At 37.9% G+C, this 18,453-nt stretch overlaps 1 protein-coding gene across 3 annotated transcripts in view; it reads right to left on the reverse strand.

The window, feature by feature from the left end:
* The window catches only part of PCSK5 (proprotein convertase subtilisin/kexin type 5), a 246,574-nt gene that overhangs the window by 179,877 nt on the left and 48,244 nt on the right, over positions 1-18,453 (reverse strand). For all 3 annotated transcript variants that reach the window (XM_042787933.1, XM_042787934.1, XM_042787935.1), the window contains exon 3: positions 16,532-16,645. In XM_042787933.1, coding sequence (XP_042643867.1) covers positions 16,532-16,645 — 114 coding nt within the window. The remainder of the gene's footprint in view (positions 1-16,531; positions 16,646-18,453) is intronic.

The raw sequence follows: 18,453 nt of genomic DNA on the forward strand, positions 1-18,453 counted from the left end.
AACCTGATGCAGAACATCGTGGGGAGTCAGTAACGGACAGAAAGGGGAGAGAAAAAATAATTTCCACAGCTTGTGGCTACTTCTAAGAAATGAAGGAAGGAAAGAAGCATGCATGGAAATACACCTCTATACGTGGCTGTATTGTCTCAAGATTATGACGACTGTTACTACTGCTGCTACTACTGATACTACCACTACTATATAAATAGCCTACTTAGTAACGAAAGGCCCACAAGTAGGTCAAAAGTTAATGCATTTTTACCTGCCTGAAGTCCTGTCTAGGAAAAAAAAAAAAAAGTATGGTGATTCTTTTATTAGAGAGAATATGTGAAAAGAACAGCTGCTCCCTGGACTCAGCTCCGCATCATCTACCCTGGGGATTCAGTATTCACGAAGGATGAATAATTCCTCAGAGAGACAATTCTTTGCATTCTACCATTTCTTGTGGTCTTTGCCTCATATTTTTATTTGACCTCCTCTAAGTCCCCAAAAAGAAAGAAAAACAGGGCAGTTTTACAGAAAGTCCCAAGTTGCCTTTTTTTTTTCTTTTTTTAACACATCAGTGCACCGAGTCACACTAACCTAGTAAGATGAAGTTTCTCCCCCTCTCTCTCTCAAACTGGACTTGATGTTTTATGTTATTTCTAAAGTAACAATTAAGCAGAGAGGTGGTAAATGTTGCTTTTAAATAGTTTTCGTAAGTTTCTAAGGATTCTTTCTGTGTTACTAAAGACAGGCTCTTCAAAATTTATTTTTTAAGCAGTATTCAAGCTAAAGACCATTACTTCTACCTCAAGTTGTTAAGAAGCATGGCAGAAGAAGGTGGTTTTATTTAGATTTTGTGTGAACATATGTGACGGAATTGAACTAACCACAGGGACAGAAGGTCCTGAGCAGATGGCTTCAACTAATCATTAACCTTCCCAGAGACTGACAGGAGTGTGAGGAGACCTGGGCTTACACAAAACCCACTTCCCTCCCCTTCCTCTCTCTTTTCATTTTACAGGGAAAAGACAAAAGTGAAGTTTAAGAAGGATATGCTGTTATGGGAATGCTGGGGAGCTGATTTAGGATGGACCAGGAAACTTGCTTTTCTAGGAATGTTATGAACTTGTAGGAATGAGAGGAGTTGTGAGGAGACAGATGAAGAGATGTTGGCTCTGAATGATCATATGCAAATTTTAAGGACTGTTGCACTACTGCAGTCCTTTTTTCTCTATTTTATGTTGTGGTCTGGTCCCTCTGATCCATGAGACAATAGCCTGGTGACATCTGGTGTTAATGGTGGGGTGTCCTGAGGGGAGAAGGAGGGAGAAAGGGAAGGATGTGAGACAGCAGGACTTGTTCAGGAGGCTGAAGGGAAGATACATGTTCCTACTCTTCCGTAAGGGGCAACAGTGGGTAGGAAAAGCAGGGCACGTGTAGGTCAGAATACTATGCCAACCCCATATTCCATTATTAGTAACGGAGAACGAGTTTTTCCCTGTTTTCTTGTAGGCATGTGGAGTTCTTGAAGCTGGAGCTGTTTCACAGTGCTTTTACTTGAGCAATAAATGTCTAGGCTACTCGATACCTAGAAGCCTTTTCCCTAGGTCCCATAAAAAGCCATCAGGTTATTGTACCCTTGGTCCCATTATTTGCTTGGTTGGTATGTCAGAGGAGATTATAACTTGCCAGAGGACAAACTTTAAGCTCATGAAAATATTCTCTTGAGACGGGAGTATAAAAATCACTCCATACCTTCCTCAGACAGCCTTACAGAAATGTTTAATCTAACACTGAAATGCATGCTGTGAAAATTCATTAACAGTACAGGATCAGACTAAGATGAATGGCTGCTAGTTTAGTTTGCCTATAGGGAAGTAAGTGCCCTAGGCACCAATGGGCTTTTCACCATTTGAACGTGCTATGGTTGATGAATGCAAGGCCCACTGTGTATTATAAGAGAAACCTGGGAAGATAAGGCCAAACCACTAGAGGGAGTGGCTAGTTATATTTTGCAGATGAGATCATCTGGCAGAAATGAGAGAACTAGCCCAGAGAAATCTAGGGAGGACTGGGAAGGAAAAGGAAAGGCTATTCAATAATAAAACACAACAAAAGTTTTGCATGAGGCAAAAAAGTACCTCAGAGTTACTCTTTTTAGTGTGTCAGGAAACTTGACTCAGCTGATTAAATGTTAAAGTCTTTCTGCAGTGCTGAAGAAGGTTAGTCCAGAAATGTGACACAGCTGTGCATGAAAGACTGCAAAATAGGCAACAAATGTAAAAATGTTGTGAAAATAGCAAAGGGTCTTAAAGGAAATCTCAGCAGAATGTCAGGATTCAAGTCATCTCAGAAAACATAGACATTGCAGAAAGGTTCTGGAGAAGGCAAATATACTTGCAGGTGCTGTTTTTATGGAGAACTGGACAGTCCAATGTCTATGGAGCTTTCTAGTAACAAGTCTTTAAGAGACTTGGTGAGTTGCTGCTGAGCTAAACCCCAGCTTTATCACTAAAGACACCTAGATTGTGTTGACTACAGCAGTACTATGAAGGAACTTCTCCCAGCTGCAAATAAAGTAATTGAATATGTGCAACCAATATGAGATCATAATTTTGAACTGATACTAGAAGAATGTATTCCTGTAGAGAAAATCTACAACCTCAGTATAAGTACCTTTTATGTACATCAAAGACTTGAAAATGTAATTTGTCTAACTGGAAATAGGAGGAAAATCACATTCATGACTGCAGGCTTATACAGAGTCTCTGTGTAGGGCAGTCTCAACTTTGAAATGATACCCATTAATGATAACTGCCTCAGCATTTGTATGTATCTTAAAAAAAAACAGGAAATCAGCAGATGAGACACCCAGAGAAAGCACCATAAAAAGCTACAATCAGAGCACTGTCAGAAGGGAAAACTATACGCAGTCAGAAATAAAGGTAAGAGTTCTTAATTTTGATTGTTGACAATTCCTCTGCATCCACTGCTTTTCCTGGTACTACACCTATAAAATACTTTGTGGCTCCTCTTCTCTGCAGTCTGCATTCTTCCTTGTAATTCTTACTGTCTCTATCCATCTATTATTCTGTGATTCTCGTCAGTTGGCCTTCTGACTCAGCTTTCCCCATTATCAAACCTCAGCTGTAAATGGGTCTTCTCTTCCCTGTTTGTTTTGTCTCTCCTACTGGCTCTGCTGTTTAACTGAAAATACTATTTTAACTTGAATGCGTGCCAAAAATACACTGCAAAGTTAAAAAGGGTCTTCCTAGTAAAAGATGGAATTCTCAGGGAAACATAATGTACCTCTAGTAAACTAATTGTTTTTTTTTTCAACTGTTATGTTCTACCATGGAAATGCATGAGGCAGTTACAAAAACATTTTTATTTAATCAAAAACTGTAATGAGATCTTTGGATCCATTAGAAACGTAGGATGAATCTGTAAGAACTTAGTAACATAGCCACTCATAAGGAAGCTAACAGGATTTGACGTGTCTGTACTTTGAAGCCATTATGATGGCTTAACAGATATAGCAAGGAAACATTACTATGCATGTGCAATTATTAAGTTTCAAATCTTAAGAGGCTACAATGCTTCCTTGTAGTTCAGGAAAGTAGAAATTACATTCTCCTATAGCACACTCAAATCTGATGACACAGAAATTAGTGGAGTGAGAACTAATGATGGCAATAGAAACAGAGTGATCTGGATCACTTATGAAGGTGAACCTATTTAAGTGGTGTGTTTTTAATATTATTCTATATAAAATCATACATAAAATTATGGATGTAAGAGTGAGAGTGCAAGGCATAAAATGAGAGAATGTGTCCAGAAACACACTAATGGTGAAAAGGATTTAAGATGTAAGGTAGACAGTCAGTTACAACTTCAAGAAGATGCTCTACGAAGACAAGTATTGTTCTTTGCCACTTAAGCAGTAAGATAGCAAGAAAAGTGGGCTAATACACTCTTTTAATGGCAGCAATTATGATATTCCTGGAATGATATGTGCATGTGCCTAATACTGATGTTTCAGAAAGGATGCTCTTGGAAAATGAGCAATGAATCCTTGCTGCTTGTTTTCTGAACAAAGTGCTGGAAACACAATTTACAATGATTCTGAACAAGCTCAAATAATTTATTTTGTCTAAGAGAGGTGAAGAGATGACCCGACTGAAGCATGCAAATAACTCAACACAGATTATATTTTTGAAGGGAGAATGTTTCTTTAATCTAGCAGAGAATGGCCTAAAAAAGTAGGTACAGAGCAAGATAGACATGCCACTACAAAGTGTAAGATTTTTAATAGTTAATCATTAAGACAATACTCTTATAGATGTCACTCTTTTGCAGATCTGATCTTTTATCTAATATATGTCTATCTTACTGAAAACCTACTGCATCTTAATAAGAAATTTTGGGCTTGTGATTGCAGATTGCCAGTTGCACTGATTGTTGGTCAAATGAAATGATCATACAATCCTTTGTTGTAACTGTGGAATGAATCAACCATAGCAGCCCAGATCCTGATGCTGGCTTCTGTGAGACTAAAGCAGCACTGTGTCAGGAATTCCAGAGTAGCCTCAGTAAGAAGTATGATCTGGGAGAAATAAACTCTTTTCAGCCTTTTAACTGCCTGCAAACACTTTGAGAGGAAGTTTTGGTGTCTGCAGTTAGGTCCTCCTTTAAATATAAGCATATCCTGAAAAACTCTACTCTAAATATGCATAGAAACATTAATTAGTATGAATAAAACTCAAACATACAAAGCACCGATATCAAAAGGGAACTGATATGAAGTATTCCAATGAGGTCCAGTTTTGAGGTTTTTTTCCCCTTTGACCTTTACATTTAGGAATACATAACAAAAATTATTGAAAAAAAATATTTTTTATTACTTTTGGAGCAAAATCTATACATTTTAATTGATGAACATCTCTGTGGAAAGTTATGGATTGTCTTAAAACATAAAAATACAAGTGTATGTGGTTGCTCTGCTATTTGTATGAAAGAAAGATCTTTCAAGGAAAAAAGGTTTCTAAGAAAAGCAAGAAAGTTGGTTTCATTTTTATAACCTTGGCGCTGTATAAAATAAACAAGGCTTTTGTATTGATTCAACTGAAGATCCATTTCAGAGTCTTGTTACAGACACTCTGGTCAACTCCTGTATGGATCTAGGGCTTGACATAAAACAATCAACAAAACCAACTAAAAAGTAATCACTATATAGTAACGGGCTTATTTAAACACAAAGTTTAGGCCACTTAGCAGTCAATTAATGTTGGTTTGAAGGACACTGAAAAAATCAACAAAACTTTTAGGTATATGCTTAAGTTTAGGAATATGCTTAAATCTGTCTTTGACCTGCAAAGCATTCAGGAGGATACCTAATTTCACTGAGGGAAGGTGCATGAGACCTGATCACATGCCTGTATACTTTGTTGCACAGCATCTCATTGACAGCACCACTGTAAGTAGCCACTTTATCATTAAAGATTATTCTTGTTTTCTTATGAACAGCTAAAACAGCTTTTTATTTTTTTCCCCGTTAGCCACTTTCTCTTGGTTAAGCTATCACCCTTTGACTTATGGATGCCAGGATTTAACATGGATACAAAGGACAAAACAAGAATCTAGGTGAGAACTTTTTAATTCATAGTAAATATTTTATTTGATTGCTCTGTATTTTTCTCCTTGCATCTCTCCCAAAACCAACACATGAATCAAATGAACAGCTTGATGTAGTGTACTATAATCACAGGGTTGCTACAGAAAGGAGAAATGGAGGAAACCTGCTCAATGCTGTCACTGTATGCTTTACTTTTAATTTGAACTCTCCTATTTGTATCAACTTCCTAGTAACATCCATATTCACAACTGCCTAGAAGAAAAATGGTGATGGCTTAGAATTTTTTTCTAATCTAACACACATAAAGACATGTAAATAGTTCCTGTCCTTCCCCATACAACATAACTGCATCAGGAGATCTCTGCTGCTTAGTGCTTGCCTGAAGGCAACATGCCTCATAACCCCTGTTTCATTCAGTCACACTCATACCTACAACTTCTACCTGTTGAGTAGCAAAAAGAGATGCATGGCTCAGCCTTAGGTTTACTTTTCCTATTAGATTGTGGGATAAATCTTGTGTGTGAGTCTTTCAAATGTTGTGACAACCTAAGAATTTTTCTAGGGCTTGGCAAAGTAACAAACCAAGCTTACCAAGTGGTTTTGGCCACCCTTGTAGATTCATTCATTGATAATAAATACTGTATTAGTCCTTAGAATGTTTCAGTGGTAATAGTTTACACAATGTATAACATGGTGTCAGGCTATCAGCATGTCTGAAGTCCCAGATGAGATCAAAGCTGTTTTACACAGTGTGGTCAATACTTGAAACCTTTGAATACTGGAGAGGCAGCAGCAGCCAGACATAGTGAAAGAAGACCGCATGAGTAATGTGAGTGGGCTTATAAAACAGGAACCTTTCAGATTATTGTTCTCTCACTGGTCAGTACCATGGAACTTCCCTGTTAGGCAAAAAATGGGTCAATGTTACAGTGTGTTTGGGCAAACATTTTCAAAGAACATACATAAAATAGAAGAATGTTTTCACTTTCACAATACTTTTATCCTCTTACGTGGTAGTTCACCACCAATCTGGAGTGGGAGCAGATAGAAACTGCAGGAGACAATATTTTAAAAAATAAAACCTATGAGGGTAGCAAACACACTTAATAATGAAATCAAAACTGAAAAGAGTAGACATCCTAAATGGAGTGTCAGGATCCTCAAGAAAGCTGAACCAATCTAACTTCTCGGTGTTGTCAGAAAAGTTAATTTTACTCCTTCATCCTTTTTTTTCCGCTTTATTTTTGTCTCTGTTGTTCAGGTACTCATAAGTGATGATGCAAGGGATGGGGACAGGATTGAGAAGCTGGGGCAGTGATATTGTAGGTTGTAGGATATGACACACAGAGCCTTGAGCTTGTCTTTGGTGTTTTGGGAAACTTCGTTATCAGACGAGGGGCTCTAAGGATGTCTTGAAACACAAATTCAGCGGGCTACAACATTTCAGAGATTTTTACCAGAATGATGTTTTCTGTAAGCAGACCAATTCCTTACCAAAATATAAGGGCTGTAACACTTTATAAACAGGTTGTATTAATTCCTCTATCCACATTTCAAGTCAGGTAGATAGGGACTCAGTTGATCAAGGATACATGGATTTCAGTGTTTCAGCAGCTGGGATCATATAAAGGCCATTCAAATACTGCGTCTGAAAGCCTGCACTTACAACTTTCCTCAACAGTCTACTTGCAGCCAGACCAGGAGACTTATAAGGAAAAAAGTCTCCTCCTGATTCAACATTAATCCTCGATGTGGCAGAGTACATGGAAGTTGAACAAAAGAGAAGTTATTGAATCTCTTTGTAACGTCAGAAACAATTTTTATTTGCTTAGTATTTTTTTCTAAACAGGATTTCTGGCTCCCAAATATGATTTTGTAACCAGGAGTTGATATTCATAAAAACCAAAACACTATCTCCCAAGCAGCAGTTTACAGTTTATTAATAAACTGTCTTATCTGAAAGACACAGAAGAGGAAAGCCCCACTATATACTTATGTTTAGTCTCTCACATATATTTATATCTGCCTCTCCTTAGGCTTATGTGTGTATATTATTTAGATTTAACACAGTTTTGAGTTGTTTTCAAAACTGAAAATAACTTGCTTTGTTCTGTTAGGAATTCACACAAAATTAGATAAAAACAGGACAATTACATGCTTAAATGGCATGGTACTCATGGATTAGTGTACTCTAATGCAATAGAAAGGGTGAGACAAAAATGGTATCAATACTGTAAAAGATTCTAACTTGCACCTTTTGGGGTAGTCTGAGGCTCTTCCCTCCCACACACTTTCTCCTTCTGACCACCATGCATTTCTGCTGTTTGCTGGAAACAAGTTTATTTTGAAACACTCACTGTTTAAGTTTTTTCAGAATTTATAATGTCCAAAGCAGAAGAGCAAGCACAGATGTTGCCTGTATTGCTCCACACCTTCGAATTGGCATATTTTCCAAAAAAACCTACTGCCTGTCTTTGAGGAGACATGGGGTCTTGTGCTGACAGTCTCCTGTATTCAAAGACTGAGTTAAAAATGATCACTTAATTTATTTAAGTTAATTTTAATTAAAATTGTATTTAAAAGTCATGCAGATGTGCAAACATTTGCTCAATTTCTCTCCAAAATGGCACTGATAGACTTTGCTACCCTTTTAGTCTCCTCTGCTATCTGTTGTTTGGCTAGAAGAAAATCCTCTTCACAGGGCTTGAGCAGCAGATGTACCTCACAGCAGAGATTTCATGACATCAGAAGTAGCTACAAGCAATGCCAAGGATGACCTGCATCTAATGAAGTGGTGCAGAACACACTTTATTGAAGTCTTCATCCTCACTGTGTTTGCCTCCTCTGTTGTTTTTTTTTGAGTGGTGTTTTTTGGGGGGCAGGGGTGGTGGTGTTTGTTTTTTGTTTGAGATTTTTTGTTGTTGTTGTTTAAACATAGTTGAAAAAGGAGCACAAATTAAGGTCAAAAAAGGGTCAGTGAGAACTAAGGTCCTCTGCATACTTGTAATTTTAGCCACAATGTTTGCTCCTGTGAGGTACAGAAAGAAATGTTAGAGCATGGACGTAGCAATCAGGAAACCTAGTGTTTTGATGACCCCATTCTCATAGTATCCTATGTCAAGTGGCATCCGTCTTCAGTAAAGAGGGATAAATATCAATAATGATATTTAAAGACTGGTATGAGACCTAACATCCTAGACCTGAATAGTGGTTCTCCAATTTCTCCTTTGCAGAAGACACTACACAGATCAGGCTCTCCTCTGTACAGGATGATGAGGAAATTGCCTTGTGGAAGCACAACACTAGTTTTTGCTCCCTGACCAGGAAGTAGTATGGCTACTGTTAGTGACAGAAATTTACATCTCACAGGTTGTGGGTTTGCTTCTGATGAGGTCAAACTAAACTTGTCAAACCAGTTCATTCTTTAGCAATCAGACCACAAGTCATGCAAGCTTCAGAACTGATTGTTCTGTGATGTGGCTGTGCATTTCTGGTCATTTTGGGGTTCCTGATATTTGTGTGGTGTTCTTTTTGTGAGAAAAAGCCAAAAATATTAGTTAAGTAGATATAATATTTAGCAGTCTCTTTCCTGAAGTATCTATAATTTTAGTATGCAAACAATAGCAAAAAAATACATAAAGTGAGAGTTTGAAATAAAGCAGTATTGTTTACAGTTAATTATCTTTTTCTCTTTTTTTTCAGTAGTATTAATAAAGTGCTCAGTATTGCACAACAGAAGAAACTGGTTTGTTATTTGATATTACTTGATTTTGATTTTAAAAAATCTGGAAAGTGGTTAGCTAACTAAGCAGCTGCTTGTAGAAAACTAGTTTTAGAAAGTAGTTGATGAGCAAATTCCTTCTCCTTTGAAAAGAGAAAAAGTGTACTTCCAGGTAAGTAGATGCCTCTATATAGACATGAATGCTTTTCCTGCTGAAGTGCTACAAGTGATAAAAACTAAAATATACCAAACTGTGCCCCAGTATGGCACATTTTACAGTTATTAATATTAAACATTTTATATCCATTTATATTCCATGTAATTTATTGTTAGTTGTTTATTTTGAAAAACATTATATTGAGAAAATAAAAGTGGATACACTCCCTCTGAAGGTAAAATCACTGCAGTAAATACGCAGAAGAGTATGTGCTACTGCTGTATGATTTATTTTCAAATCTTTGACACTCAGAAAGATCTCTTCTAAAGCAAGTATGGAAATTATTTCAGTACTGCTGCTTCTTCGTTCAGTGAAAATGCTGGCACAACCCCTGAACAGTGCTGGCTTCCATTTTGTGTTTCCTGGGCACTTCCAGGGCTGCTTATCCAGAAGTCAGAACTGAATGTCCCAGAGGAACAGATCAAGTAGCCTATCTGGTCATTCTGTCTTTAAACTATTTGCTAATCTTGTTAAACTAGTTGCACTAATAATCTCTTTCCAGTAGATAAGGATAAATCCACTTCTGTAGGTTTTTACTTAAGGTATGCTGTCATCTTCCAACAGGAAATCTATTTAGGTCAAATTGTGAATTACCTGACCTTATGTTATATCCACAGAGAACAAGAGGTGTGTTTCCACATCCAGATTAGCAAGGTAATGATTTGAGAGGCATTTTGATTCTTTCTACCAGCACCTCCTCTGAAATTAAGTCACAGATTGCCACCTTAACTTCCTAAACCACCAAAAGCTCGACCTTCTCATGCATTAAAAACCACAAATACAAAAACTGCATGCAACAACCAAACCAAGCTACAAAATATGCAAAACACGTACAAGCTTGCCATGCCACCTCAGAAAGAACAATGATTTGGCTTCCACTGCACAAATGGAAAAAGAGAACAATTCTCGGGAGGACAATATAAAAAGGATGAGGTTTTTCCTTAGCTGCCAATGCCTGGCATAAGTGGGTTGGAAATAAATTTTTAGGAGGTCATAATGGAGGGTGACAAGTATTCATTTGCTGTGGTGTTAGCATGCGGCAGGTGAAATTCTGTCCCAAATTCTGTCTCCCCTGTATCTGGGCTTCCACTTGGACTCAGTGTGACCCCTCCTCCTCCCTCTGCCTCTCTACAGCCTGATCCATCAGGTGCCTGCCACTCTTTCCTTTGTCCCTGCTGTCTCCTTCCACAGCCTCACTTGCCTTAGCTGACCTCATTAAGGGCCAGGCCAGAGACATAAAATCCTCTTCTCTGTTCTGCCGCTCACACTTGGAGTTGGAAGAGTGGCACAAGATAAGCCAACTCCCCACAGACCTCATCAGTAGCATAAGGGAGGGAATTGGCCTGTCTAACTCTTCACCTCTACCTTATTTCATGGCTACAGGACCTTAGGAGACTCACATAACTCACTGCTGATACAGACTTACTAGCCCCATTCTGGCTGCCATCCAGAGTCAACTATACTGTGTCAGAGCAGGAGTGTCTGTCCCTCTCTGTGAGTGCTAGTATAGCTCCACTGGGAGCTCACAAATATAACTGGAGAGCACTATGTAGTGTACTGAAGGAGTTTTCTGGGAAAAAAAAAAAAAAAAAAAAAAGAAAAAGTAAGTTGGGTTCACCAGACCCTTCACCAAAGCCCAAAGCAATGCTGACTTCACAGTCCTCACTGAAAGTGAAAAGTAAGCAACTTCTGGGTTTTGGTTTCAGCATCAGAGCTCAAGGCAGCCAGTTCTAGATACAACTAATTCAGATCTCATCAGTCTGTGTGGACTGATCTCAACTGCAGTATAAATTATATTTCATCTGTCTGTACCACAAATCTTGTGGTGCAAATATAAAAAGATGACTGATAAATATTGGCTGATGAGTTCTCTTAAAGTCTTTTATCTTCAACAGCTTTCTAAAAATCTCGGTAACATCGTGCTACATCTATAATTGTGCAACAGTATTATATAGCTGTCTCATCCAGGTAATTCACCAAGTATTATTCACCAGATAATCTGTAAATGTTACGTTTCCATTGTGGCTCAGTCACCTAGTTTTATTGTGCCTGTCTGGCACTGCTGTAATCCTCTTCCACTCTGAGTCCCCTAAAACACTTTGCATTTTTGTATCTGTCCTTTCAGTCCCGTTTTGGAAATTGGGAATGCTCTTCCAAAAGCCCCCAGAGCTAAGTCGTAATATAAGCAGTTGTAGAAACAGCACAGCCAGGCACTGTATCTTTTCTTAGGTTCACAGATTTCTATTACAGTATCTCTTCAGAAGTTTTGTAAGAAAATTTGCCTTTTTCAGCAAGTGAGGTGCATTATATTTACCTAATACATTTTTCTTATTTTTAAAAAAACTACGTAAATTATAGTGTCCTCTAGTCCTTTTCCATTATACTGCGACCTCTCAGAGAAAACTAGCAGACTGTGGAGAGGTATAATGCAGCTTTACAAAAGCCCATTTTTTGGATTCCAAACAGAAGACTGTGAAATCATCTGCTTCTAGCACTCCTCCAAATGCATTTTGTCTTTTACGTACTCTCCCAAAGTCTGGTTTATGTCTGGAAAGAAGGAATAACAAAGAATAAATATGAAGAGAAATAACAAAGGTTGAGAAAAGGAAAGAGATTCTGAAAAAAGAAAATAATTTTCAAAAAAGGAAGTACTTTGTTCATAGAGATCAACAGCAAAAACAGCCCTTGAAGCAATTTATGAGAGAAGGTGAGCTGACATCACTGCAGATCTAAGACACATATAAAATAAAATGAAAGTTTTACTTCGAAGAGGCTTTAAATTATAATTTTTGTTGGTGTGGGATGTGTTTAGCAATGACAAAAGACAGTGTTCTCTTTGGTTTAGATATGTAATAGGTGGTGTTCTTCCTTCATGCCAAGCATCTTATGCATGTGACTATCTTCTCACCCATTTTCTGAGAAGCGGACAGGCAAGTTCCCAGGTTCTACTTCTTGCTGTGGTTTACAGCTTTAGTGATACTGTCAGCTATTTCCCTGTGTTCTCAGGTAAGTTTCACTGCCATAAAAATTTTCAGGATGACCCCCAAGTATGCATTTTAGAGACCCTGACTAGCTTCTTATTTGAGTACAACACCATTTTAAAAGTTACATTATTTATTTTTGTGGGTAGCTCAGATATTTCATGCTGTAGTTCCTCAGAGAAATATCATCTCACCCCATTGATTTATTGCAATGGAAATTCCAGCTTACCCTGTTCCTCTCTGACAGTGCCATACCTTCTCCAGGTATAAGGAGTAGCCTCTGGATAGGAGTAGCCTCTTTTGTCTTTCTCTGATGAAGTGGCATACAAAACTCTTGGTTTATACACTTTTAACTATCATGTTTATTCCTAGGTACTCTAACAGAACAGTGCCTCACCCTCCAGCCTCACATCTCAAAACAACATACTCCTCCTCCAGTAAATTTTCAGTCCCACAGAAATATCCTATTATATGTTCAATTGCTGTCCAGCAGTAACTAGGCCATGCAAAGGGAAGAACATGGAAGGAAGTGGAAAACTCTCCAAATTAGAGAATCCTGTCAGCACTAGCAATTATTATTAGCAATAGAAGGGATGATAGCAGTATTGGAGAGGATTATCCTTGATCAGTGTTGAAAAAGACTTGTGCCTGTCTGAACTGACCACAAAGACACAGTCAGCGTCTTTGTAGTCTAACAATGGCTTGTTAAAAAATAAACAATGCCTAAATTAATTTCTTGCAGTTACATTCTATTTTGAAAAAATATGCAATGGAGCCCAGCATCACAGCAGAGCTAGATTACAGCTGCAGAAAGCTGTGCTTGTGTGCCCATGTGATTCCAGTTTCAGCTGACTACTATGAAGCATTTCCGAAGAGGGGAGCAAAAACAAATGGTCAGCGATGAGAGTCTTGTGACTGAATTCTATTAAAGACATGGTTAGTAATATTAACCACATCTCTGCATATATTTTTCATTTTTTTATATTTACCTTCTCAAGCTTTTATGACCACTTTTCCATGCAGACAAGATGAGTAAACTCATTAAACCAACAGGCAGGTACAGTGAAATTGGTTAGGCACAAAGTCCCCTTAGTCATTTCAAAGGCACTGTTTGTTGTTACTACAAGTAAAACAGTTGCAGATAGCAGCAGAACTTCAGGGTTGACTTCGACCTCTTGCAGTTATGCAAACTGATAGTATATAGTTCATCCAGTTATTCAAAAACAGGCTATTTTGTCAACATCAATGAAAGAGAAGAAATGTGTTAGGTATAACATGATGATACAAAGATAGCTGAGATCAGGGGATGGCATAGAGGACTTACCTCTCTCCTGACCCAAGATCTGGAAAGGGATGTTAAGTAGGTAGCTTCTTTCCCTTTGATTTTATTTCTTTGATATCAGTTAATTCTGAGCAAGCTGGACCCAATTCTGCAGGTCAGTTTCAAATAACAGTTGAACAGGTGAAGTTTTGTGTACTACTTAATCTATAAAAATATTCTATTTTACTCTTAAGCACAGATGCCTCAGGATTCAGCAGTCATGATAAAGCAGTTGGGTTTTTTCCAACTTTCTTTGCTTTGAGGGAGGGAAGTCAGAAGAAAATTGCCTTTTCCTTGTTATTAGAAAGCATGAGAAGCTCTAATTTCTCAACAGATAATCCCCTGGTAATGAAAAGTACATGTATACTTGTTCAGGTGATGAGTGGCTCTGGAAGCTCTGTCTGCTTTGGCTTCCACAGAACCATAAAGTGCTAAAAAACTACATTCCTAATCTCTCTGCTTTTTCTAAGAATGTGTTTAGAGTAAATGGAGAAAAACAGTGATTAAAAAAATCCCTTTTAATTTGTTCACAGAATAGCTCTTGAGAGATACTTTTATACTTTGTGATGGCCCAGAAGAGAGAGAAGGCCTGAATCCCGCTAGTAACTCCTTGCCATGGATATCACACAAACAAAAGTGTATTATTTCTAGCCCAGACAATTAAAATTACAAGGGGTGGTACTTGTGAAGAAAAAGCTAGGGAAGGAAAAATATAAATCAGTTACTGCTTGACAAAGTCTTTGAATAAAAGGGCTTGTGTCAACAAATCTGAACTACATTTACAGCCCTGTTAGAGATTATGCCAGTTCAATGGCCAAAGGTATCAATCTTAACCCACAACAAAGTTACCTATTAATCCAAATGCAAACCTGTACATGATAATGCTTTATAACTTTCTCAATAACATGTCTGCAACCAGCGACCTAAAAATCTCTTTCTGACATAGCAATGACTGAAACCATTAACTAACCCTGAATTCCCTTTTTTCCCTTGAACTTATGAAGGTAAATAAGATTCACAAAAGTAGCTATGGTTACAATCACAAACACAATCCTATGAAGATATGTGTTAGGATATGTGTTAGGAAGTGTGTTAGGACAATCTTGTTCATTCACTACTAAACTAATGCTTTTAAAGTAACAAAATACCTGGAAAGACAGTATCTACTCACAGGAAAATTATCTTACATATTGTTGTCAGAAAGGCATATTCTCCTCCCTTATCAAGTCATAAAATCTTCTGAGTGTCTTACTGTCAGCAACATAAGTGACATAGTGAGAAAACAACATGTAGAGATTTAGAACTACTTCAACAGGACTGTAGTGAAAGAGCGCAAGCAAGTCTTTTATCAGTCAAAATGGAGATATGCCAGCTGGAGTCAATTGCTACTAAATACAACTTTTCATTGTACTGGTGGATGAAAAACTGGACATAAGCTGGCAACATGCGCTCACAGCCTAGAAAGCCAACCACATCCTGGTCTGCATAAAAAGAAGTGTAGCCAGCAGGTCAAGGGAGGTGATTTTGTCCATCTACTCCACACTCATGAGACCCCTCCTGGAGGTTTGTGTTCAGCTGTGGGGTCCTCAGTGCAGGAAAGACATGGACCTGCTCAAGAGGGTCCAGAGGTGGGCCACAAAAATAATCAGAGGGCTGGAACACCTCTCCTATGAAGACAGGCTGAGAGAGTTGGGGTGGTTCAGCCTGGAGAAGAGAAGGCTTCGGGAGGACCTTATTGTTGCGTTTCAATACTTAAAGGGGGCTTATAAGAAAGATGGAGACAAACTTTTTAGTAGGGCCTGTTGTGATAGGACAAGGGTTTATGGGTTTAAACTAAAAGAGAGTAGATTCGGACCAGATATACAGAAGAAATTTTTTATGAAGAGGGCGGTAAAACACTGGAACAGATTGCTCAGAGAGGTGGTAGATGCCCCATCCCTGGAAACATTCAAGGTCAGGTTGGACAGGGCTTTGATCAACCTGATCTAGATGAAGAAGACCTTTAAAGGTCTCTTCCAACCCAAACTATTCTATGCTTCTACGGTTTGCACCTTCCTAGGCAAAATGGGGATATTTTTAAAACACAGTGAAGACAAAAGTTTCACTCCAGGCTTTAAATGTGACAGTCAGGCCAAAAACTGTACCATTTCGCTCAGAAAACATGCAATTCCTGTCAGATAGGAAACAGCACAAACAATCCATTTATTTCAACAATGCAATTGTTCATTACCAACAAAAGTGTAATTATAACACTGAACAGTCAGTGCTTACGGCTCTTTTCTCCTGGTTCAGGACATAAGACATCTAAATCACACTGATGTTGGAGACCATGAATTAGGCGCATTGAAAACAAGTTGTTTCACTGCTCTCACAGAATGTGGCTAAGTTCCTTTCCTTCTCATTGCTGAAAATTTATCCTCTAAGAAGTAATTCCCAAGACATCTTGCAAAAGGAAGCATTCATGAATAAATGCATTAATAAATGTTTCCTATTGAAGAGCCCACCAGGAATTCTTTATAATACTTGTAAGGAGTTTACAGACCTTCATTAGTTATATAAAAAGCCCCAAATTTGCTTTTTCTCAACATACCATTCTGTCCCTTTTCAAAATATCACAGAAGACAACTAAACACTAGCATGAAACAGAATAAATGATCCTGTATGTACTTACCATGTACCACATGCTTGGCCACTTGGGATCATTGAAATAAGTGGATTGGGTACCACCAGGTTTATAATCCCTCTTTATCCGTCTTTTAACCACCTGCTGTTGTATCCACTCCACCTGCCAACCAGGAAAACATATGGGAAGTGTTAGGGTTCCGTGGAGATTATCAAGAAATGTGTGAAATCTTGGGAAGTTTCCCATTACCATAGTCCAAGACATATTTCATGTTAAAGAGTTCATTTTGGCAGTGGGAAAGCACAGCTCACCTTGGCATACTGTTCACTGAGGAATATGTCCAATTTAGTTAGTGTTACAAATCTCCCTGAACAACTACTTAAATCCCATGCTAGAAAGACTTCATTGGCTATCATCTTTTGAATGCTATTATTTTATTATTTTTCATTATTAGACTAGTGGTATTTTTGAATTCATAAAACCAGTTACTTTTATAAAATATAACATAGATTACAATGAGAAATTAAATTTATGACGGGGTGGGGCTTTTTTGTTGTTTTTGTTTCTTTTTTTTTCTTTTTATTTAAGTCTGTTCCTGAATATGGAAACATTCAGAAAAACATTCAAACATTTTGCTGAACCAGTATCTAAATCACTTTCACCATTTGGAATGAAAAAACAAAACTGAACTATATTTTTAGCAAAGTAACTGTTTGTCAAGAATCACTCCACCAGGCACTCTGTAACTTTATTTTATACCAAGTTTTTCCCAGAAAGAAACAGCTGGGTACTGAGCAACAGGTCAAATTATAACAGTAACAACAACCAAAAAAAGAGCTTGAAACAGGAAAATAAATATAAAGGCTAAAAATCTAGTTCTGAAAGTTATATTCTTGACTGTCTAACACCTCTTCAAAGATTCATGACACATCCAGAAAGGGCAACACCAACAGCAACATCAACCTTAGAGCAGACAAGACTCTCAAGTTATTTCTGCATTAGCTATTCTAAATGGGAGCTAGTCTCTGTAAATGTAAATAATATAAACTACACACAGAGAAACCCAAGTTGTATTTACACACATCTAGCTTCCTGACAGCTCATATTTCTGCTGAATTGTTTCATGGGATATAACTATAAAAATTCAATTCACCTCTCCAAGCAAGACAGCCATTTCCTACTAGCAGCCAACTCTGCACCTTTTATTTGTGCTGTTTATGAGTATCTGTGTATGCGCATAAACTGCAAATATATAAAAGAAGTTTACTTTCAGCTCACGTATTTCTTTGTCCCTTGTCAGAGATAGTATTAATGTTTTCCTATAGCAAGCTAATCTCTCTACTGTGCATCCACAACTCAGCTTCAAATTCTAGACGGACATAGGTCCATTGACATTAACAGAAATTTTGCTTGAGATACATACCGTATCTATCTTTTCCATCTCTAGCATACCACTCTGACCTCTACTTCTCGGTATACGCAGGAAAATACAGGAAGACATCTCTGAATTCAGCATGAGAGGATCCCTAGGACACTCCTTATAGAGGCTGTCAAGGCTTCATGGTTTTCTTTATAAAGAAGAAATTAATTTTTCCCCTTCCCAAGAATTAACTTCAGGGTTAAAAGTATTATTCTAGAGAAGAAATTATGCAGTTTAAGAATACAGACTATAAGGTAGTATTCACACTGAAATCCATTTCTCTGTTAAATCTTCTAGGAACAATCATAGATCCCTCTCTGGTTCTACAAGAATTGTGAAGTTGGATAGCGTGCCTTTCTCCCCTGGTTATTGTGCTTCCCTTTCAGCTCAGGCTGAAATCCATTTTGGTGGACACTGTCTCAAGAAGCCAAGAGCTCACCGTCCCCTTCAGATCTTACAGGATCCAGAAGTCCTTTCAGCAGGAGCAGACAGCTAATCAGTCTTAGACACCATCTGATGTAACAGAAGTCTAGACGCCTGTAAGATACAG

This window comes from Tyto alba, unplaced genomic scaffold (genome assembly GCF_018691265.1).
Source record: "Tyto alba isolate M040663 unplaced genomic scaffold, T.alba_DEE_v4.0 Super-Scaffold_13, whole genome shotgun sequence".
Classification (NCBI taxonomy): Eukaryota; Metazoa; Chordata; class Aves; order Strigiformes; family Tytonidae; genus Tyto; species Tyto alba.